The sequence below is a fragment of the Oryctolagus cuniculus genome, chromosome 18, assembly GCF_051225735.1.
Source record: "Oryctolagus cuniculus isolate XC-2025 breed Fujian yellow rabbit chromosome 18, ASM5122573v1, whole genome shotgun sequence".
NCBI lineage: Eukaryota > Metazoa > Chordata > Mammalia > Lagomorpha > Leporidae > Oryctolagus > Oryctolagus cuniculus.
In genome coordinates this window covers 76,660,137-76,683,733 of record NC_142884.1, presented here as the reverse complement: position 1 = coordinate 76,683,733, position 23,597 = coordinate 76,660,137, and the positions used below count along the sequence as shown (strand labels likewise).

The following is a 23,597-nucleotide window of genomic DNA, read 5'->3' as shown; positions in this document are numbered from 1 at the left end:
CTAGCCCACCGCTGTGCCTGAGCAAGCCTCGTCCGAGCAGGGCGGACACGCTCGCCCCACGGGCCTCGGCCGCCCTCCCAGCTCCCTGGCCCTGGCCCTGGCCCGGGGTCGGTCACGAGGAGTGAGCTGCCGTCCCCAGGGCAAGCCACCGACTGCACACGTCTCCCACCCGCTGGGGTGCAGATGGCCGGGCCGATAAGCCCCTTCCTGAGCCAGGGCTGGTGCAGGGGGCTGAGATAAGGCCAGCCGCCGCCCATGGAACAGCCGCCGGGGGCTGTGGCTTCCCTGTGCCAAGGAAGCGGAGGCCGGGACGGGCAAGGGGCCCTTGGCCCCCGCCTGCCGCTCCACGTGTGGGCACTCGGGCCGGCTGCAAGGCGATCCCACACCCGGCCACCATCCATGAACCCAGGGCCCACCCAGGCCAAGCCAGGCGCCGGCCGCCCCTCCAGGACAAGAAAGGTGACCCCAGCCCCCTGCCTGCCGGGCCCCCGCTACCGTGGAGAGGGGAGCTGGCAGCAGCCTGGCGGGCGTGGGCGGGAGCGGCCGCTGTCCGTCACCTCCTCCCCCCAGGCCGCACAGGACGCTACTTCTGCTTTTCAGAGGACAGAGAGGCTCACGGCGGTGCGGCAGCCCCCCAAGGGCACAGGGCCGGCCTCTCTGTCCCGGGGCTCCAAGGAAGCCAGGATTTCGGGGTGAGAAGGGGCAGGGACGAGGCAGCCCCAGGTCTGGCACCAGCACCCCCTACAGGTCACCCAGAGACGCGCGCCGTCTGCCCAGCTCACTGGCTGGGGACGCCCTGTCACCCACACCAGGACAACACCGACATCCCAGGCCCGTGGGCCTGGGGGACCAGGATTCCAGCTGCGGCTGGCAGCACAGACGAGAGAGAGGTGGGGGTGGGACAGCCCAAGGCTGTGCACACAGGAGCAGCCAGACCCCCGCAGCCCTGGGACCCCCCCCCCCAGCAGACACCTTATCCCCTTGCTGTCCCATCTCCCCCCTCGCAGCCCCCACACGTCCCCAGCTGGCCCTGGCCTCCTGCCCTCTGCCTGGCAGGACCCCCACTCCCAGGCTGGGGGTGGCCCTGCGGCTTGGCAGGGCCCGGCGCTGCCGGGGAAGGCGCAGACACGGCCCCCTCCTCTCCCGTCTGGGCTGGCCTCCAGCTCCTGCCGCCGTGGTGACAGCCCGCCTCCCACGGTTCCCAGATCAGAGCCAGGGCTCTGTTCCTGGGTCCTGGACGGGACCACACGCCCGGTGGGCGGCGGGCAGGGAGCAGCACAGCCCCCAGCCAGCCGCAGGCCCTGGCTGTGCCCAGCTGCCATCAGGGTGCCGTGAGGCGGGCAGCCCTGCCAGCCCAACCGCCAACCTCGGCCGCCGTCCAGCCCTGGCAGCGGGGGCGGCCCAAGGATGGGGGCGGGGGCGCAGGGTTCTAAGCGACAGGGTGGCCTGCCCAGCAGACCAGAGCCGCAGGGCTGGCCTGTGCTGGGGACCGCTCCCACGCTCCGCTCCTGAGGGAGGGCACCCTGGGCGTCCAGGAGGAGGTGCCCCGACCCAAGGAGAGGTCCAGGGGCTGGGGGAGACTCCCGGGGGAGTTCCATCCTCAGGACTGCCAGGCTGGTCCCGGCCCCCAAAGGGCCCACACTTTCCACTAGGACTCAGCTTCCTGGCATGCAGTAGGCGCTTACTAGCTGTTTTCCTCTGGGTGGAGGGAGAAGGGATCCTGTGCTCAGTGCCCGTTCCACGTCGGCCCAGGGTGACACAGGCAGGGCAAGGCGCTCGGGCGCAAAGAGAGGGCCCTGCCGGGTGCCCCTGGGGACAGGGAAAGCTGCAGGGCGGAGGACGGCACAGAGCCAGGGTGGGGTCCTGGGGGCGGCAGAGGGGAGCGGGCAGCTGGAGGGTGCCCAGAACGGGGTTTGGCTCTCTGCTATCCCACAGGGGCACTGCCGAGGTAGGCAGACGACGGAACCCTCCCAGGGCACGCCGCTCCAGGGGGAGGACCTGCCAGCACCTGCGTCTCCTCGCCTCCGAGACCAAGGGCTGCCTCCTCCCTGAAGCCCTCCTGAGTTGTGCTCTCCACCGATCTGCCCCTTGCTACAGCCCCTCCGGCCATACCAGGGAGCAGCCGAGCTGCAGCTGGAGGTGCGGACCACAGCTTAGCTGCACGACGGCACAGGCACCCCAGGGTGGGCCCCCATCCTGCTTCTTGGAGCACACCGGTCACAGTGTCTGCTGTGCAGTGCAGCCCCTCTCCCAGGCCCAGGGTGGGCAGCAGGGACAGCGGCTGGGGCAGCCCAGGTGCCAGGTGCCTGGTGCTCCACTGCGCCACCTTCTGAGCAAACAGGAAACTGCACTCAACAAGCTCCACACCCAGGGCCGCCCCGGGCAGGGGCTGCAGGTCAGCTCTTCGGGGGTTCCAGTGGGCGCCATCCTCGCCCGGTGATGGCCCAGAGGGCACCACCATTAGGGCTGACCCTGCACACTCGTCTCAGGCCCTCGGGGGTGTGGCCAGCAAAGGGCTGACTCATTAAGCCACTCCTCCCAGGGCCCCGCCCAGGGCCCCTCCCAGCTGGCCTGCTCCTCAGTCAGGAGCCCTGCCCCCAGCCCTGCAGCTCACGGCACCGCAGCTCTGCCCAGATGCCAAAAGTGCCCCCCGCCCCAACCCGGGAAGACGCCACCTGATTCCCACCCCGCAGGTGTGAGACGGGAGAGCACCCCTGGGACCAGCTGGGGCGACGGCTGGAAGGGGAGGCAGGTGCGGGAGGGAGGTGAGCAGAGGCCGCGAGCCGTGGACGCCCCCGAAACTGGGAGAGCAGGAAACCGATTCTCCCCAGGGACCCCCAGAAGGAGCCAGCCTGCTGCCGTGTGGGGCTGAGACCCACGTGGGGCTCCCAGCCCAGGGCACCCTCCGTCCTCAGCCACTCAGTGCCCGTGATCGGTCACGGCAGCCACGGGCGCGCTTGGCCAGACACCCCCCCCACCCCCGCACACGTGGGCACCTGCACACGAACAGAGCTCAATCACTCAGGGTGACCTTGAAGTGCCCTTGACCCTGATGTGACCTCCAAGAGCCCCCGGGGACAAGCAGGGCAGCCTCACGGGCTCCGGGGCCGGGCTCAGCGGACCCGGCTGGAAACAGGTGTCTGCGCCCCTCGTGGAATCCCTGGGAATTCTCCCGGCACAGAGAGGGCTGCCCAGCTGAGCCAGACATCAACCCCATCCCGGGCCCCAGAGAGAGAGAAGGTTCTGGAAGGGAGGAACATCCCAGGAAACCGGGGGAGACGCACACGGCCCGCGCTTGCCAGACCGCGTCCCCGCCCGTCTCACCCGCCCACCCCAGCCGCGACATAAGCGCTTCCATTTGTTCAACAGAAGTCTGCTGACACCTGCCACCTGGGCGTGCCAGGTGCAGGGGAGGAGGCAGCCAGGAGGCCGGGGCCTGCCTTCACGGAGAGAAGTGCGCCCCAGGGCCTTGGCACAGGCTCCTCCCACGGCCTGGGGCTACCAGGGCAGAGCGGCCCCCTCCCCGCCCTGCAGACACAGACTGCGTGAGTGACCGTGACTGCCGAGGCCCGACGAGGACCCCAGGGGACGGGCAGGTGGGCCGCAGAGAGGGGTCTGCGCCCTGTCCCGGGGCTGCAGTCCTGGGGTCCCCCACCGACCCCCGCTGCCACGCAAAGCCCCAGGCCCCCTTCCAGCAACTGCGCCCGGACAACGCCCACCCCCGCCCCGGGCCCTTTGTGTGCTGCGGCTGAGCCAGGCCCTGGAGCGTCGTCCCAGCTGCCCCGTGGAATGCCCTTTCCTACCCCGGCTGAGCGGCGCGGGATCAGAGCAGCGGTCCAGGGGGTGTCTGCGCCCCGCCCGGCTGGGGCACCGCTCTCGGCCGCCTGCCCTGCCCCACCCGCCAGCCCGCACCCGGCCTATAAGAAGCTCCCCCACGGACAGCACTGAGCGCAGAGAGCCGGACAGCCGGGCCCCAGGGAAGCTGGGGACGTGCGGCGGGGACCAAGGCTGCGGCAGGAGCCCCGCACAGGAGCAGAAGTGGCAGGGCCGGGGGCCAGAGCGGCTGCAGCCCACGCCGCCTCCACCCCGCCCCCCCGTGCCCTCCACCCCCGCCCCGCGGCCTCCGAAGCAGCTGCCGCTGGGCACTGCCCAGCACCCCAGCCGCACGGCCACGCTTGCCAAGGCTCCTGAGCCAGGGACCCCGGGGCAGGCCCCACCGTCCCGGCGCCGGAGGCCGAGTCCCGGCTGCTGGGAGTCTCCGGCCCAACAAAGGAGACATGAAGGCCGCCGGGCCAGGACCGCCGGTCACCAGCTGCCCTCGCGGCTCCCCCGGCCCCGTGCTGGGGCAGCATCTGCCACGCCCTGGGGGCTCTGGAGGGTAAGCGCCAGGGCTCCACCCCACGGCTGCCAGGGCTCCTGGCCCAACCCGTGCGGCGGCTCCAGGCGCGGGACGGGCCTCTGAGGAGCCCCAGGCCCCCGAGCCAGGAAACAGCTCATGGCTGTGGGGGTGGGGTGGGACGGGGCGCAGGCTCGGACCCCGGGGCGCGCGGCCAAATGCCCATCTGGACACAGCCACCCGCGCTCCCTGGTGTGCACTCAGACTGGTGCTGGCGCTGCCCAGGGCACACGGACAAGAGACCCCGTGGGCAGGACCAGCAGGGGGCAGAGACCGGACACGGCCCTCCCAAAGCCTCTGACACGGTCAGCTGGGGCCAGACGCTGGCCGGAAGGGTGGGGGAGGGGGCGGGCAGCCCACCCCCCGGGGCCAGGCAGCTGCCCTGGGCCTGCTTCCCCGTCTTCTACAGGTTGCTTACTTGAAGAGCATCAGAGAGAGAGCAAGCTCCCACCCACTGGCTCCCACCCACTGGCTGCAACGGGAGGGCTGGGCCAGGCCAAAGCCAGGAGCCGGGAGCTTCTTCCGGGCCTCCCACGCGGGTGCAGGGGCCCCAGGACGTGGGCCATCCTCCACTGCTCTCCCAAGTGCATTCACATGGAGCTGGGTGAGAGGCGGAGCAGCCAGGACTCGAACCCACACCCACATGGACGCCGGGGTCCCGGGCAGCGGCACAACCGCTCCCTCACGCCGCGGGCCCCTGGGCCTGGTTTGACGCCACCCGCTCCCGTCAGAGGGGCCGCCGCCCCACGGAGATGACACCCGTAACCACAGCGCAAGCTGTTTCTTGGCTCAGTAAGGACACCCGTGTGACCCCGGCAGCCGGCAGGAAGCTCACCGGCAGAGCCCACAAGCGCGTAACATTGCCTGGAGTTGTGCAGTATGCAACCTGTGCAACCTTCCAAGCGGTCGTCCCGTGTCACCGTCACCAGGCTGCGGGCAGCGGCTGAGCCCTGGGCAGGTTCTGAGCCTTGAGAGCCTCTGAGGCTGGGAAGTAGCAGAGCCTGGGGCCGGAAACTCGGATCCCAGCCACACGCGTCCCACGGCCCACCGTGCTGCCTCCTCCCCCTGTGCAGGGGGCCACACACGTGCAGGACACTGGGGACGAGCAGAGCCCTGCAGGGTGCCATGGGGAGGGGGAGCAGCACTGCGGGGGCAAACAGCTCAGCCCCCTGGGGTGCGCCCGGAGGAGGGAGAGACAGGCGGCGTGTGCGTGTGCACGTGTCTGGCATGAGAGAAGGGCCCAGTGCCCGTGTGCATCTGGGGGTGTCTGTGTATAGGACTCGTGCCTGTTTCTGCGCCCACGTGTGCCCATGTGCACAGCCGTGTGAACTGCGTGTGCGTCCCTCTGTGACCCCGCGTGAGGGTGTGCCTACGGGGTCTGTGCTGTGTGTGCTCCGTGCGGGAGACCTGCACCTGCGTGTGCTGTGTGTGCACCCCGTCTCCGTCTCCGTGCCGACCTGTCCGCCGGCGCCCGCCCCGCCTCCCGGCTGGCAGGGCACAGCTGGGCCCGCGGCGGCCGGCGGATGAGAGGCAGCAGGTGTATCAGAAGCCATTAGTCACTGCCACACTCCGAGCAGCAGCGGCCACCGGGCGGGGCCCTCTGCGGGACGCGCTCCTGGCGTCTCCGGCTGGGAAGCTGCCCCCAGGCGGAGGGGAGCAGCTGGCAGGCGTGGGCCTCGTGCCCCTGCCTGCCCCACCCGGCCCCTGCACGCCGCCAGCCCAGCCCGAGCCCGGCTCCGCCCCGCCTCAACAGGGCACGTCCCCGGAGCTGCTGCACCCCGTGGCGCCCCGGAGCCTCAGGGAGACGCCCCATACACACCGACACCGGGACCTTCGGAAGGAGGGGCTGGTGCCTGGACCACGGAGGAGACGGGTCCTCCACAGCCATGGGGGGCACGGGCAGGGGCTTGGAGTGCCTCCAGACAGGGCCCCTCCCCGGGAGGTCACTCTGCTTTCAAGGTCAGAGGTCAGAGCAGCAACTCGGTGAGTGTGGCTGCAACGGCGTCCAGAGCCCAGGGCCGTGCGGCCGGAAGCGGGTGCTGCGCCTCTCCGAGCCGGCTGGTGCACGGCACACACTGGGGCCCGCGGCCCTCCAGGCGCCCGCCGGCATCAGCTCACCTGCTCCCTCACCACAGCCGGCGACATCAGGCCCGTGCGTTCCTGCGTGCACTGTGGAGGGCAGTGGGCCTGGGGCGCCACCCTGGGGAGGGGGATGGTCCCTCAAGCGGGGTCAGCTCATGCCTCGGCCTCCCTCCCTGACGGCCTTGCCAGGACGCCGGCACCACGCTCTCAGACCACAGCTGCGACCAGAACCAAACTCCGTCCCGACCCGGCGCCAGTTCCCTTACAGCCCTGGCAGCCCCGGCAAAGGCGTCCACGCGGCCGCTCGGTGGAGCAAGGGCCCCCAGGTCAGAGTCCCGGCCAGACCACGCCTTGCTCGGTGCTGGACCGCTCAGCCAGGCTCTGAGGAAGCGGGCGAGGCAGCCAGGCGGGCCGCCACCTCCCGGGAGCCCTGCCCTGACCACAGCCCTCGGCCTCAGGTCCAGGCCAAAGCGACCTGGGACTCAGGGAACCCGGCCAGGCCACCTCGTGCCCTACCAGCCGTCCTGTCCCAAATGCTTGTTTTCTGAGCTTCCTTCATGGTGGCCAGCAGGGCGTGGGGGCGGGGCTGGGGGTCTCGGGTCCTCTTACGAGACAGCAGGGGGAGGCAGGACACCCCCAGAGGCTCCAAGGGCCGCCCTGGCCAGAGCTCCGTCTGCAAGGTCCCGCTGACAGCCCCAGGGCCTGTCTGAGGCAGGAAGGGGCTGGGGTCCCCGGCGGCCATGTGACACAGACATGCAGCCCAGGAGTGCGAGCCGGCCCTGCTCACAGCTCCTGGCCCGGGTCCCACAGGCCCAGCCGCAAGGCCTCGGGAGCCCCCAGGGGGGTCCACCATGTCTCCTGGGGTGGTGGGAGTGGGTGTGAGACAACAAGGTACCAGACAGCACCGCCCCCTGCCCAGCCTGAGAGAAACCCGCACGTGAGCCCTGGCCGCAGCTCGCCCACGTCCACGCACGCCGGAAACCACCCACCCTGGACCCAGCCAGCCAAGACGTCGGCTCCAGAAACCAACAAACGCGTGGCGAACATCAAAGAAACCCGGCAGAGGCTGGCACGCGCACCACGACGCCCAGGCAGCAAAACCAGCCGCGGGAAACCACGGGAGCCACATCCCACACCCAGGCGGGCGTCCCGGCCGCAGGCTCGGCCGGCGCAGCGAGAACTCGGGGTGGAGCCGCGTGGCCCCTGCCCAGCACCCAGAGACACAAAGAGCAGGCGTCTCCGTACCTGTGCCCGGGGGGTCCCCTCCGTCCCCGTGCTGGCCGCTCTGCTGGCCCCGGGCTGGCCTCTGCTCCTGTGCGGTCCGGGGGCCTTTGGACAGGTTCTCGGCGGGCCCGCCCGGCCGAGGCTCGGGCTCCCGGGCAGGGGGGTGGGCGGCCGTGGACGCTTCCAGAGATGTAGAGGCGACCTGCGAAGACAGGAGGTGGACACGGTGAGCTCGGGCCCGCAGCCACGCGGCGCCTCCCTCCCCCTCCACGCCTGGCCTCCGCGCTCAGGGACACGGTGGGCTCGCGGCACAGCAGGCCCCGGAAGCTGGCGCCGGCCCCCGGCCCCACTGCAGGCCGCGCTCCCCGGGCCCTCCTGGCGGCGGGCCAGCCCTGGACGATACCCAGGGGATTTAAGAGGGAGCGCGGGGCTGAGCCTGCAGGTCTGGCCAAGCCCCGTCCCCTGGGGCGCCGTGGCAAAGCTGATCCCATGCTCCTCGCCAGAGAGCCCTGGGCCTGGCGCCCCGGCATCTCGGCTACACGTCACGAGCTCTGGGGCCCCGGAGCCGGGCTGGGGCGCTCCGTTCTGCCAAGGGTCACGCGGGACTCGTCACGTCACACCTGGGCGCACAAAACCATCAGCTCAAAAATCAGCCAGCTACAGTCACCGAGTCTTTTGTAAAAGATTGATTTAGTTACTTGAAAGGCAGAGTTGGAGAGAGAGAGAGAGAGAGAGAGAGAGCGAGCGAGAGGTCTTCCATCCGCTGGTTCACTCCCGAACAGCTGCAATGGCCGGAGCTGGGCCGATCCGAAGCCAGGAGCCAGGAGCCAGGAGCGGCTGCAGGGGCCCAAGCACCTGGGCCATCCCCGCTGCTTTCCCAGGCCACAGCAGGGAGCTGGATGGGAAGCGGAGCAGCCGGGCCTGTGAGGGCCTTGGCAGGGCCACACCGAACACCGTCGCAGGCTTTATACTGCCCCCGGCAGGCCGTTCCCCAGCCCTGCCCTGGGGCAGACGGGGAGCCTGGAGGCCTCGGCGCTGCGGCCCCGGGCACGTGTGTGCCCTCAGCTCGCTCAACCTGGGGAACTGAGGCCAAGAGCGGCGCGGCGGGAGCCGGGGGTTACAACGCAGGCTCAGCCTCCAGCAGGGGGCGGGGGCTTCCGCAGAGACCTGGACAGGAGGCCAGGGCCCGCCGCTGGCCACGGCAGCAGGAGGGGCGCCTGAACATCTGAGGGGCGAGCAGGGCCCAGTCCCCAGGGCCGGGCACCCTGCTCTTGCCGATCGGCTGGTGCAAAGCAGCGCCAGGCTGAGCCCTTGTGCCGCGGGCTCGGCGCCGGGAAACCCGAGCCCCGGTGACGCGGACGGCGCAGGAGGCCTCGGACGCTCGCCGGCCTCGGGGGGGGGGGGTGTACAATTCCCCGTGTATCCCAGGAACACTTTAATTTATGCGATGCATGTGGTGCCACGGCCCAGACCACAGCCCCGTAGGTCCTGCGGGCAGCTTAGGCTGCGGCCGGCGGCCCAGGGTGGGCTGCTCCGCTGGCTGGAACCGCCCCCAGCCCCACACAGACGTGGCTCCCGCCCTGCGGGGACTCGGCAACTTGGCAGCCTCACGCTCCGTCTGCCAGGATGCCAAGGAGTGCCGGGGCAGGCTGCCGGGCCAGGGCTTGTCCGGCCAGCCCGGGGTGGGGGTGGGGTCAGGCTGCCATGGAGGCTGACAGGGTGAGACCGGCAGTGTCCATGCGCAAGGCGGCCCCAGCCTTGACCCCGACCCCTCCCACTGCTCCTCCAGGCTCAGGGTCCTGCTAGGGGAGGGGCCCACAGCCATGGGGGAAGGGCACGGGGGTCCCGCAGGCGTGGCGGGCCCAGCAGGGAGCAGGGCAGGAAGGAGCCTGTGTTGTTGTTGTTGTTTAGACCTATTTGAAAGGCAGAGTGATACAGGGAGAGGCAGAGACGTGGCCACAAGAGCCTGGGCTGGGCCAGGCTGAGGCCAGGAGCCGGAGCTCCGCCCTGGTCTCCCATGTGGGTGGCGGGTGCCACCTTCCGCTGCTTTCTCAGGCCACAGCAGGGAGCTGGATCGGAAGCGGAGCAGCCGGGCCGGAAAATGCACTCTGATATGGGATGCCAGCGTCAACTTGGCAGCATCCAGGCATGGTCTCACGCCTTACAAGAACCAGCACGGTTAACCCCCGACAGCCGGCCGGCTGAGAAGGTCGCAGGGCACCAGGCCAGGGACGGCGTGAGCGTGCACGGGAATCCGCCGCTCAGAGATCTGCGCTCTGCTGCCAGGCAACCGGGGACAGAGCTCCGACGTGCCGATCAGTGCCAGCAAGAGCGCCATGGGGGACAGTGCCATGGGGGACAGTGCCACGGGGGGACAGTGCCACGGGGGGAGTGCCACAGGGGGTCAGACAGGAGAATGTGCAAGGGCTGCAGAAATCCAGGCAGGCTTCCAGGAGGAGGCAGAATTTGAACTGGGCTACTAAGAGGAGAAGGACTTAGGGGGCGGAGACAGGAAGCACAACATTCCTGGTGGGGGCAGGGAGGCAGTCTGGGAGCCGCGGCAGAGGCAGGACGCACACAGGCTGGGCGCCGCCACGGTGCACCAGGCCTGCCCAGCAGGCCGCCCTCCTCAAGCCAGGACGAGACACTGCCACGTGTGTGCCCACGGGACCAGGAGGGAAACCGTGACAAGGACACGGCGCGGGGCAGAGCATGGGAGGCGGCAGCCTGCCAGGGCCAGCAGGTGTCGCGCTGGAGGACTGGAGCCCATGGGGCGGGGTCTCTCGCCAGCGGCCTCTGACCACAGCGTTAGGGACAGCCCACAGCAGCCCGGGTGCCACGGACGGGGACAGCAAGGAGCCGTGCGGCGGCCCATCCCTGCAGTGGGACGCACAGTTCGCCCAGGCCCTCGCGTGCCCTCGCGTGCGCGCAGTCCCCAGAGCCGCAAGCCCACGTCCGGGACACCTCCCCTGCAGCTGGCCACCGCAGCCTCCAGCCCTCGGGGCCCGGCAGGCTCTTGCCTGGGAGAGCTCCTGGGTGAGGATGTGGCACAGCCGGCACCTTGATATCCTAGGACCGGGGGATGGGGGATGGGGGATGGGGGCCACCCAGCACAGCCCTGGGACAGCGAGGGTGCTGCCGGCAGCCAACCCAGGCCGAAAGCACTCCCGGGCATGGCACCGGGAGCGGCCGGGGGCAGGTGCAGGCGCCCCTGCAGTCCAGCCTCTCCCCTTCTTTGTCGGGAGGGCCCGGGTCTCAACCCTGCTCACGTCAGCGGCTGTCCAGCTGCTGGGGAGCCTGGGCCACGCCCAGGGCAGGCGCGGCTGCCTGTGCTGGTGGCCACGTGGGCGTAGCCCAGCCCTGCCCCCTCGAATCCACGGCGACTCTGGGGCTGACAGCAGGGCCGGGAGCCAGCGGGTTCATGGCGCCTTCCTCTGCCAGCCACGGCTGCCCGTACGCAAGAGACGCCGCACCCGGGCCTCTGGAAACCACCGCGTCTGACAGCAAGGGGTGGGCGCACACCGGGCCCCGAGAGGGGGAGCGGCCAGGGCGGCCCCACTTCCCAGAGCCCCTAGGGGCCAAGGGGGCGCCCCAGCTCCTCCCCAGGAGGCCTTGAGGTCTGGCTCCAGCAAGCTCCAGATTCCTGCAGAAAACCAAGGCGGGGTGGGGTGGGGCAGACGCTGTCCCCGCCCAGGCGCAGACACACGGTCTCCCGCGCATGCTCTGTGTGCAGTCTCCTCCCGCTCATTCGGTTACTCCCTGCGCTCCCTGGGTGCAGGGACCCCGGGGCAGGGGTCGCTCCAGTACTACCGTGTCACAGCTCCGCCACGTAACGCACGCCGCTTGCACAGCTGTGTAACCGACATCCTCATCTCCCCAAATCCCGGCGACCCGTGCCCTCGGCGTCACTCCCGCCCCTCCGCGGATCTGCCTGCCCGGGGCGTGGCACGGCCGCACCACGCGGTCTCTGGCGGCTTCCGCCCAGGGCATCATCTTCACCAGGCCCTCGGTGTCTCTGAGCACAAGGACGCCGCAGCCGGAGCACCTGCGGCGGGCACGGTCCCTGGCGGGGACACGGGGGCCTGGCCGCTCTGAGTCGCTGGGCGGTCTCAGCAGAGTGGCCTTGGCCCCTCAGCACCCCCTACCCCACCCCCGGCACCCCCCCACTCCCGTCTGCAGGGTGGGAGGATCCCACCCGCTCAGCATGTGCTCAAAACCAGCGGCTCAGCTGGCGGCCTGGGTGCCACCAACTGGAGGGCTGTGTGCCGCGGAAGGCATCCCGGCCTCGCCCACGGCTGGTACCAGGTGGGGGACTCCGGGCAAGGCCTCCTCCTGGGCCCCTGCCAGTGCCGGCCCAGGGCCACCCAGGGTCCCTGAAGTCACACCGACCAGCTGTGGCTGGACACGACAACTGCCGTGCTCCCGCGTCCGGTGTTCCCGACCCCCAGTCAGCCCGAGGCGCCTCCCGGCTGTGGGCCAGGCTCACCCCGAGCACAGCACACGTGGGCTTGAGCCCCGCACGGGCAGACAGAAGCACGAGTGGCCAGGCCCGTCCAGCCGCTCTGACCCTCAGTTTGTGGTCCTGGGAAATGGGCTAGTGACGCCCACCCGAGGTTTACTGAGCCAGGCACCTGACATCCGCAGCCGGGTTCATCGCCCCAACCACCCCACCTGGCACGGCAGAGCCAAGTCGGCCGCCCAGGGCCAGCCAGCGCCCCCAGAGCTGAGAATCCAGGCCAGCGCCTGGCACACGGCAGGCACTCACTCAACGCTGCCAGGGCCCGACTCGCGCTCAGGTGCCGCAGCCGCACGGGGACCGGCCGTGTCCTCGCGCCCGGGCTGGCGAGGGCTCCAGAGTTAGCTCAGCTGCAGGGCCGGGGAAGAGAGACCAGGAGCCCACTGGTGGGAGAGAGCCAGCGGCCAGCAGGCACTGACCACAGCACCACCCGCCCCCCGGACAAGCCAGGCCCAGCAGACGCAGCAAAGCTCCCCGGCCAGCCAGCGAGGGTGGCGGGCAGGCTGGGGACACACAGGGCCCAGGGCCCGAGCCGACTGCTGGGGAGGAGGGCAGAGCGGAGGGACACGCAGAGGCCAGCCCTGCCCTGGGACCTGGTCCACGGAGGCTGCCCCAGAGCCCACCCTCAAGGACACCGTGCCCGCTGACCAGTGGCTCTCAGGCCCGGGACCACTGCAGTGCGGGGGCGGTGACCAGGCGGAGGCGGGGTGGGGGAGGGGCGGCCTGCGGCAGAGCCCCCCCCCCCCGTCGGCAGAGAACTAAAGGGTTATTAAATGCACGGGGCTACCGCGCGTAATTGGAAAGTTATTAGATATGGAACACACACAGCACCCAGCAAATGAGTAATCAGGGAGTAATTAGGCATCGGCTCACGGCACCGCACAGAGGCTGCGGCTGCCACATCTGCGCGGCAATTAGGGGCCCTCCGGCTGCTGCCCTCCTGGTGGGGGCGGGGGCCCGGGCTCGGGCCGGGAGCTGCACCTGGGAGGCTCCTGCAGGCTCCCGCGGCCCCGGGGGACACAGGGCCCAGGTCTCCAAAGACGGGTTCGTCGCCGGCTACCAGGGCGGCCAGGTGATGCGAGCCGCGGCCCCCGCGTGAGGCCTCCCACCGGAGCTGGGCGAGGGCTGTGCCAGGCAGGCCTGGCGTGCAGCACGACCAGCCCATTTCACGGATGGGAACCTGGGCAGAGGTCACCCAGCCTGACTTCCCTTCCAGCGCCCACAGGCAGCCCCCCCCCCCCCCGGGAGGCAGAGAAGACGGAGCCTTCGAGAACCAGCAGGTGCTGGCCCTGGGCCTACAGCGGCTGCAGCACCTCGGAGAGGTGCCCCGGGCTCACCTTTGAGGGCATCAGCCTGTGCGAGCCCTCAGCTGCCCCGGGAGGCAGCACGAGGACGGTGACAAAGGCACAGAACGCCGGACTCGCTCGCCGCGTCGGGCCGCACGGCGTCGGAGGGCAGGTGGGGCAGGGAGGTCTTGTGAGGAGACTCAGGAGACGCACCTGGGCGGCGCAGTCAAAGGGAGGCGGGCGGGGGGGCCGCGGGAGCCGGCTGGGGCAGGCAGGGCCGCTTCTGCCCTCCTGCGGCTGGAGGGAATGTTCTAGAAGGCTTGACCTTGGCCCCTTCCCTGGGGGAAGCCTCTGAGGCAGCTCACGCTGGCCTACAAGGCTGGGGTGGGGTAGGGGCTTTGCCCAGTTCCTCATGTTACTGGGGGTTCCAGCCCAGGCCCAGGGTGAGGGGCAGAGGCCTGGAGACGCGGAGCCACAGACCGGGGCAGCAGCCCAGAGCGTGCTGGACGGATCCCGCATGGGGCTGCAGCCCTGCGCTCACCCCCCCTGCCCTGGGAAAGGTCTCCTGCCCACCTCCAGGCACAAAGCCCGCCAGCTGCAGCCTCAGGCCACGCCCAGGCCCAGCAATCTCCCGGCAACACCACGGTCCTCCTGCCAGACCTCCGTGACAGCCACGGAACACCGGGCCGGGGGCGGGGGCCGCCAGCCTGGGGTCTCTGCACAGCCCTCCCGCTCCCACACCACTGGCCCACCATTCACCAACAGCGGCCCCCCCGCCACGAACCCAACATCAGCAGCCTTCCATCACCCCCCAATACGCCCCTCCATCCATCCATCTGCCCCCCACCCGCCCCTCCATCCATCCATCTGCCCCCCACCCGCCCCTCCATCCATCCATCTGCCCCCCACCCGCCCCTCCATCCATCCATCTGCCCCCCACCCGCCCAGCCACCTGTCCATGCACCCCTTCATCCGTCCATGCCCCGTCCAATGCTTATTGAGTACCTACTATGTGCCGGGCACTGTGTCTGGGGTACCGCAGCAAACAGAATGGTTAAGACTCCCTGCCCAGGGGCTGGCGCTGTGGCCCAGCAGGCTGAGCTGCGATGCCGGCCTCCCTTAGGGGTGCTGGTTCCAGGCCCGGCTGCTCCACTTCCAATCCAGCTCCCTGCTAACGGCCTGGGAGAGCAGCACGTGGCCCAAGTGCCACTCAAGCGGGAGACCGGGAGTGGACCGCAGACTTCTGGTCCCAGCCTGGCCCAGCCCCGGCCGTGGCCGCCATCTGGGGATGAACCAGCCGACAGAGGTCTCTCTCTCTCTCTGCCCCTCTCTCGGTAACCCTGCTTTTCGAATACTCAAATGAATATCTTTAACACCAAAATCAAGCAAACAATCCCTGCCCTAAAGACGCGGCCGAGGGGATGGACCCGCATGCAGGGGCTCAGGGGACCGGGGGGCACCACCCAGACCCACAGCGCGAGGACGGGGGCGGGCCCCCGCGGAGGGCGCCAGCACAGGGCCAGCGGGGGCAGGCGGCTGCCCGCAGAGGGGGCGGCGAGCAGGGCCCGCGGCAGGCCCGCACCTGCAAAGCTCCCGCCTGGGTCCCCTCCTCCCACCGCGGATCTCACAGAACTTCCACCTCCGCTGCCTCCTCTGTTTGCTTTTGCAACCACCCAGAACTGGGGAAGCCATTCTTAGCTCCTGGACGACACAGAGCAAACCAGGGCCGGGCTGGGCGCCAGGCTGTGGCCTGCTGACCCCCGTTCCAGGAGCGCCCGGAGGCCTGGGTGCTGGCGGTCCGGGGGCAGGGCCCCGACAGCTGCTCCCTCGCCTGGTGCCGCGGCTGCAGGGGGCCTCACACCTCCAAGAACACTTCACCCAGAGCTGCCCGGCACACCCCGAGGGGCCGCGGGGGGCCGGTGCCCCCTCCAAGGCGGCACGGCCCTCGACACCCGTCTGTCCCCTGGACGCGCCCTGCGGCCCTCCCCGCCAGGTGCCAGGCTCCGGCACCACCTGCCTCCTGGACACCTGTGCTGGTCACGGCTCTGAAGGGACAGCTCTGTGCCCCGGAAGTAAGGCCCCTGGCCGCCCTGGGAGCTCAGCCGGCGGGCAGCAGCGGCCCCCGGAGGGACTCGGGCTCAGTCCTGGATTCTGGGTGCCAAGTGGCCCGAGGGGAGCTGCCTGCGAGCCCCAGGCCCACCCTCAAATGCCCTCTGCCCCTCCCCAGCCAGGGACCCTCCTTCCCCCGCCCCTGCCCCAGCTGCCCTGCCCAAGCGAGCTGCACACGGTCCCAGCGCGGCCCCAGTCGTGTGACACAGGTTCAGGGGTCCCGGCCTGCCTCCCACACGTGCGCGCCCGCCTGCAAGCCCGACTCACGTCCCCGACGCCGCGGATGCAGGGGCCACACCTGACTTACGGAGCAGCGCGTACAGGCCCGGGACCTGCGTCTTGGCACGGAGCGGCGGTGCAGAGGCCCTGAGGCAGGCGGATGGGGGGGCCTGGCCCCATCTGGGAGGGGCAAGGAGCCCTCCTGGGGGGAGGGGCCAGAAGGAAGCTGCCCTCTGTCAGAGACAGGGCCCTGGTGCCACTGGGACAAAGAAGGCCCTGACCTTGGCTTTTGCCCTTGTGAAAAACTTAACTTGTGCTTGTTTATTCCCAGGGAGGGGGAGAGAGACCTGCCATGCACTGACTCACTACCCAGACGCACAAGAAACCAAGCGTGGGCCAGGCCACAGCCAGGCGCCAGGAGCTCCATCCAGGCCTCCCTCGTGGGTGCAGGGACCCAGGTGTCAGCCGTCCCCGCTGCCTCCCGAGAAGCTGGCGTGGGAGACAGTGGGGGGCGGAGCCAGCAGCCTCACGCCAGGCCGCACACCTGCACCTGTTCGTGCACTCACGTGTGGTGTGGCACAACACGGATCCACGCTGCGGCCCCACAGCTGACAGCTCTCAGACCCCAGCCCCGTCACGGGGGACAGCGCTGATGGCCGGCCTCGCGCTCCGGGGGGCAAGGGGGTGTGTCCTGACTTGCCTGGGGGCTCCCAGCTGTGCAGGCGTGTGCAGCCCCCCCAGACCCTCTGCAGGACCCCCCCCCCCCCGGCTGTCCCCTTGCTGGGATCTCTCGCGTCAAGCATCCCCCCCCCACCGGCTCACTTCCTGCCTGCAGAGCGGTACTGGGGTAGAACTCGCCAGTCTGGAGGCTGAACCACTGATCTGGGGTTCACAGGATTGACAGGAGCCCCCAGCCCTGCCCCCTCACGCCCGCACCCCCTCACGCCCGCACCCCCTCTACCACCACCTCCTCCTTTGGTCCCCTGCTTAGCGACCTGGTGAGCGCCGCACAGCAGACGGGGAGATGCGCCCTGAATTTCGGGGAGACACAGCTCTGAGCGCACCGCCCCGGGGGAGGGAGCGGAGAGGGGCCGTGGCCGAGGATGGGGCCCGCCCTGCTGCGGGGTGTGCGGGGGTCGGCGCGGGGGCCGTGGCAGCAGCTCGGCTCCTGGGGGCGCTGAGTTTACTGCTCAGTGGTCCCGGCCAAGGAAGGCGCCCGCAGTCCGTAGCAGGGCCTCACCGCAGGGGAATCCCTCAGGGTGACCAAAGAACACTCGCAGCCTTAGAGACGCACGCGAGCCGAGATGCGCGGGCAACGCCGGGCAGGGCCTCCGCACAGCCTCCTGGCGCAGCCGCGGCTCCGGTCGGGGGAGGCGGCAGCTGACGGGCCTGGGGCCGGCTGGGCCCTGCACGTCGCAGCCCCCTGCCCGCCTGCCCACGCCTGCAGGACGCGGCCACCTGTCCTGGGCACTGAGCAGGCCCACTGGCCAAGGCGGGCGGGGAGCTCCAGGCCTTGTTGGGGACCCAACTGCCAGCTGCCCCCTGAGGGCCGGCTTCCTGCGGCGTGATGACCACTTGAAATTCACACATTAAAAACATGAATGACACTGCTGACGTGCCTGGGGAGGCAGCCAGCGACGGCCCAAGTGCCTGGGTCTCTGCCACCCACGTGGGAGACCCGGATGGAGCTCCTGGCTTCGGCCCGTTGGGGCCATTTGGGGAGTGAACCCGTAAAGTGGGGGTGTGCGCTCTCTCCCTCGCTCTGCCTTGCAAATACATCAATGTAAATTATATTTAAATCAATGTAAATTATATTTTAAAAGCACGATTGACAGCAGCCCCAGGAATCGCCCGCTCGTTCTCGTTCGCAGCCGCTTGTCCGTGCAGAACCAGATGACGGCAAGGAGGCGCTCACCGACACGGGACGGCACCTCTCCGTCTCTGTCCTGCTATCTACAAACGTACTGCCCGCGCAGTTAACTCCCTGCTGGCAGCGGCCCGTGAGGCTGACACCACCCCTGGTGTGGCCCCGGGAGAGCCAGGGGCGGGGCAAATGGGATCGGGGCCGCTCTGGGCCACCCTGCCCACTGCCTCGCCGGCCAGCACCCAGAGAAGCTGCCCGTGTCCGTCCGTGTCCTGGGACCAGGGCCACGTGGGACAGCGTCAGGGGAGGCCTCGGCACCTGCACGAGGCCCGCGGTCGCCCCCGTCCTGGTGCAGCTCTAACCACTGCCGCTGAGAGCCCGGCCGGCGCGTCCCAGGGCCTCGGTCAGAGCTCAAAGCTGCACCGGGCTGGGCAGGGCACAGGCAAAGCTGCGAATGAACTGGCAAGTTGTGGCCGAGAGCCAGCTCGCCCCTAGGACGCGGCGGTGACCAGGCCGTGGGCTGCAGTGTGATGGACAGCAGCCCAGGGGCAAAGGACGGAGGCCTTGGGGCCGGTGTCGTGGGGCAGCCGTGAAGCCCCGAGATGCCGGCATCCCACATGAGCACGGGGTCGGGTCCCGGCGGCTCCACTTCCGATCCGGCTCCCTGCCACCGCGCCCGGGAAGGCAGCAGAGGATGGCTCGAGGCACCCGGCTGGAGCTCCAGGCTCCTGGCTTCAGCCCGGCCCCAGCCTTTGTGGTCATCTGGGGAGTGACCCAGCAGATCAAAGATTTCTCTCTCTCTCTCTCTCTCTCTCTCTCTCTCTCTCTGTGACTCTACATTTCAAGTAAAATAAATCATCTTGTGTGTCTCACGGCACAAAGGCGCCATTCAGGAAGCGAAGGGCTGAAGGCAAAGAAGACAAAGGGAAGATCCTGCAGAATCAGTCGCTCGCTCTCTCACCCAGGGACAGAATCTAATAACGGACGGAACCCTGGACCCACAGCAACTTTCCCTCCCTCCTGAGATCTGTGGGGAGTCTCTGGCTGGGGCGAGGCGGGGCTGGGAGGAGAGGGCCAGTGGGGAGGAGAGGGCCAGGGGGGAGGAGAGGGCCGGGGAGCAGCGAGAGGGCCGGGGAGCAGCGAGAGGGCGGAAGCTTCCAGAAGGCTGCAGCTCGCAGCCTGGGGGCGCTGCCGGGCCGTCGCTGGGGCGGCTGCTGCTTCCTGTCTCAGGGACGCCCCCTCTCCCCCAGCTGAGAGCCAAGCCCCGGGGTGGGCGGCCCCGTGACCATGACCGCTCCCATGGGCTGGGCTACGCGGAGCTGCGCTTCCTACGGCAGGCGTCACCGAAGGGAGGACTGCGGCTCCCACGGCCCAAGCTCACCCGGCGTCACGCCAGCTCCTCCACCCCGTGACACGGCTACAGCTGCCGGGGCCCAGCCTGCCCACCTGCAAACGGCCTCGGTGAGAGTAGGGCCTCACAGGGGCCCGGCGCTCAGGGCCCCCTGCTCGACCGGGCTGCTGGCGGCGCTCCTGAGAGGGAGCCCTGGAGACGACCACTCACCATCCTTAACTGGACTGCCAGGTGTGTGCTGTCACTCACCCACTCACAGAGGCGGCAGCTGGGGCTCAGAGAGGGTGAGGCAGCTGCCCCAAGTTACCCAGCGCCTGCTCCGCACCCAGAACCGCCGTGCTCGGCCTGCACTGCTAAGCTCCAGGCAAAACCCTCAGAACAGCCCAGACACGGGGCCGTGCTGTGGTGCAGCGGGTTAAACAGCTGCCTGTTAACCCCGGCGTCCCATATGGGTGCCGGTTCAAGTCCCGGCTGCTCCACTTCCTGTCCAGCCCCTGCTAATGTGCCTGGGAAAGCAGTAGAAGATGGCTCAGGTCCTTGGGCCCCTGCACCCACATGGGAGACCTGGAAGGAGCTCCAGGCTCTGCAGCTGGGTTCCGGCCATCGCGGCACTCTGGAGAGTGAACCGGCAGGTAGACGATCTCTCTGTCTCTTTCTCTCTCGCTCTGTAACTCTGCCTTTCAAATAAATCAGTCTTAAACGAGGAGGGAGCTCAGGGTGTCCCCGTGGTCTGGGGGAAGGAAGGGGCACAGATGGGGCTGGGGGCAGCGGCACAGGCGGGGACAGGGCCTGTCCCCCTGCACGCCCCGCGTCCAGACCCCAGTCCTCATTAGCATCCATGGCTGTGGAGAAGGAAGCCCGGGGAGGTGCGGGCAGGGCTGGGCCTGTGCCAGCAGCCGCGGGTCTGCGCATTCTGGCGTCCGCAGGCGAGGCAGCGCTCGGGGGCTCGGGGACGCTGGGGACCCCCAGATCTCAGTGGTGGGGGGACCTGAGTGTCACCCAGCCCACGACGTGTCCGGCATGCAGCTGGTCCTCTATGAACAGAGGGAACAGAGCGGGAACACGGCCCGCCCCGTGTGCAGCAGGAGCCCCGCTGGGGAAGCCCCGCCCCAGCCCTGAGCTAAGGGACCCCTGTACGCGGAGACTGAGGGGCCACCCGCGACCCCTCAGCCTGGCCCTGCTGCAGGTCCGGCCTCCCAAGGGGCAGCACAGACGTGAGCCCCTTCTGCGCTCTGTCCCCCCGATGCTGGGGACACACCCCACACACATCCGCGTGTCTACACAAGCGGCGTGACCGTGCGTGCAGGCACACGTGCTGTGCGCACACGCCTGCATACATGTGCGTGTCTGGATGAGCACGTGCACGTGTGTCCATGTGTGCCCTGCGGCACGCGTGTGTCCTGAGGGTGCCTACGCCTGTGTGCGTGTGCACCTGCCCACTCCGTGTGCTTGCGTGTGGGGCTCTGCCATGCCCTTTGCTGAGGCCTGGGGCACCCTGCACCCTACCCACCCCCCACCCCGAGCTCTGGGTGCCCGCCTGCGTCTCCCAGCCCCGTCTTCAACGTCTCAGGCTCACGCCGCGGGCTCCTCGCCAACCTCCTGGCCCGGAGCCAGGCTTCACAAATGTTTGCTGAATGAACAAGCAAAGGGAGGGACAAAGACTCAAAGGCACCACGGCCCGGCCGCAGATACCGTGAGGGCGGCGCAGGTCGCAGGGGCCACCCGGCGGCCGCTGCCAGACCCGCCCCGGGGACCCCGGTGCCCTAGAACTCACCAAGGCCTGCGCGCCCAGCCCAGGGGCTTGCAGGAGAGCCCCCGGCCTGTGGCCAGGGCAGGGGCAGCCCCCACGCCACATTCGACCCCTGGGCCCACAGCGAGGCCCGGGCAGCCCCTCGACCAGGACACGGGAGTCTCACCCGGATCTGTCCGCGAGCGGCCCCAGCCTACCAGCCAGCACGCTGGGGCTCGTGAGACCCCTGGACGCGAGGTCTCAGGACATCCAGGCTGGGCTCCAGGGCTGCCCGGCTGCAGGGGGCCTCGGGCGCGGTGCCTGCTGTGTTGGACCTCAGCATTCCCAACCCTAAAACAGACACGGCTGCCCTCTCGCCGCGCCCCTCCTCTGTCTGGTGGAGGTTTAGGCTGTCAGGACAGGGTACTGCCCCCCCCCACACACACACCAAGGGCTGTGCCCGCACCTCCCAGTCCACCCTCGGGATGAGCTCTGTGCCTTCAAAGCCAGGCAGGACTCAGAGGCAGAGACGGGGAGCAGAGCAGGGGCTGAGGGATACGGGGGCACCTGGTGATGGAGACGCGGCTGGGTCAGGGTCCCCAGAGGCCCAAGAGCAAGTGGGGGGGCCTGCAGAGACGGCGCTGCCAGAGGGGGCCTCTGGCTGTCACCACTGGGGGCGCTACCGGCATCCAGAGGGGAGGAGGCCGTAGGCTAAGTCACCCTGGTGACCGAGAGCCGGCCGGGGGCCTGCTGTGTGACCCTGGGTGAGCGGCGTCCCCTCTCCGGGCCTCTGCTGCGTCGTGGTTAAGAGCGAGGCCGTTCGGCTTTCTTCTGCACGGGTGCTCAGGCGTGAGCAAGCACTGCGGGACCCTCAGGCGGGGAGGGGGCGGCGTCGCACGTCGGGGTGCACGGCCCCCCACCCCGGGGGCAGCACGGGCAGGGCCCCAGCAGAGGCAGAGCGGGGCTGCTGTGCCTCCCACCTGCCTGCCTGAGTCCCGTTCGGTGCCTGGCCGACGTGGCCCAGGCGTGGGGCCCTGCGCCGTCCTCGGCTCCCCGGGGTGGGAGCCCAACAAGGCGTCCCCGTGAGGCCCGGGGCCCAGCAGGGCAGCTGAGACCTCAGAAGCAGCCACAGGGGTCCTGTGCCTCCTCCAGGCTCCGCTGTGAGGCAGGAAGCGCCCCGGGACCAGAGACCACACCCCTTTCATGCAGGGGTCCCAGGGCCAGGGGAGCTGCAAAGGGGAACATCGCCCTGGCTTCCAGATGACAGCCGCAGCTCACAGAGGTCACGGGGCCCCGCCCGAGGTCACGGGGCCCCGCCCGAGGTCCCGCCGCCCACAGCTGCAGCTGCAGGAAACACAGAGTCCTGGGTTGGCGGGGTGGGGGGGGGAGGCTGGTCCCAGGCCCCAGGCTTGAACATGGCCGCCGACACCTGCCAAGGACAGCAGCAGCGCTCCGAGGGGAGCTGCGGAACCCGGGGCCCAGGCAGATGCTATTTAAAAACTGACGGATGAAATATTTTAAACAGACAGAAAATACTGCAGCAAGCACCCAGCTGCCCGCCTCCAGCCCACCTGCAGTGGCAGAGAGGCCAGGACTGGCAGGCCGCCCTCATGTGACCCGTGCCAGCGCCTGCTACCGCCCGGGACCGCCGCAAACAGTGGCAACGCGTGGTCTCACTGGGCGAGGAGACCCCGGCCCCTTCCCCGCCCACTCCAGCCTCGGATCCACATCTGACTTCAGAGCCAGTCTCCAGGGGTGGCCTCCCGGGAGCCCTCCCCCCCACCCCGAGCCCTGCACAGTGCCCATGGCCGTGGGAGGGCCATGCCCAGCCTCTGGCTCGGCTGGCCCAGCAGGCCCTCCAGCGGCGTGGCCGAGCAAGCCCCATTATGTCGCCAGAAGGGGCACGGATGCCGCAGAGCGCCCGGGGCTCTGGGTGAAGCAGCTGGGGGAGGGGTCTCTCCCGCCTCCGGGAGCCCCTGGCTGTGCCCACGCTGCCAGCGCCGGCGAGAAGGCTGCTCCAGCCCCGGCTCCCCCAGGCCAGCCCCCTCCTCCACAGCAGTCCCCGGGTTGCTGTTTTAATGAGTTCCTTGCCCTCTAATTAGCAGGTGCGGCTTTGAAAGGAAGCGCCTGGTGTTTACCTTGCGCGCAGCCTTTAATAACCGAACCCACGGAGTCGGCGCGCTGGCTCCCGCCTAATCCCCGCCTCGGAGAGCGCCTGGGCCGCTGCCAACCTGCCCCTGCCCTCTCCAGGCACCCAGAACTCGTTACCCAGCCGCCTCCGCCCTGCCAGCACTCCCTGGCAGCCCGGCCGGGGGCCCCTGGGTGTGGGCCACCCCCACGCAGCCCCAGGCTACAAGTGCAAGGGCACCGCGGCCGGAGGATTCCGGGCACAGCCCTTGGGGCGGGGGGAGGGGGCAGCCCCGAGTCGCAGGTGGGGAAACTGCGGGGCAGGGAAGCCCAGGACGCGGCCGGATCCTGAACACGGGCACCGGCACCCACCCGGAGCCCAGCAGGGGTGGGGTGGCCTGAGGCTCTGGGCCCAGGAGCCCTCGGGGCTGCAGGCCCCGCCCTTGTCACCCCCGCAAGCTGGCCAGAGGGGTGGGGCCTCCCGTCTGGGGAGGCATCGGCCTCCACGGCCTGGCAGAGGAGGCAGGATCCGGCGGGAGGGGGTGGCCTCCTCCATCCCTACCCCCCCCCACGTTGACTGCAGGAAGCCTGGGGCGGCGCTGGCCCCCCAGGACGGACATCAGCCTCAAGGGGCTCAGAGGCAGAGCCTGCAGGAGGGCCCGGGCCACGGCCTCTGCAATCCCCTCCCCCACCC

The 23,597-nt window shown here is 69.8% G+C and overlaps 1 protein-coding gene across 4 annotated transcripts in view; it reads right to left on the bottom strand.

Moving 5' to 3' along the window:
* GSE1 (Gse1 coiled-coil protein) overlaps window positions 1–23,597 on the bottom strand; it is a 299,121-nt gene that overhangs the window by 185,937 nt on the left and 89,587 nt on the right. For all 4 annotated transcript variants that reach the window (XR_011384131.2, XM_070062815.2, XM_070062814.2 and 1 more), the window contains exon 2: window positions 7,724–7,904. Coding sequence is in view for 3 of the 4 variants with exons in the window: in XM_070062815.2 (XP_069918916.2) it covers window positions 7,724–7,904 (181 nt within the window). In the remaining variant the exon portion in view is untranslated. The remainder of the gene's footprint in view (window positions 1–7,723; window positions 7,905–23,597) is intronic.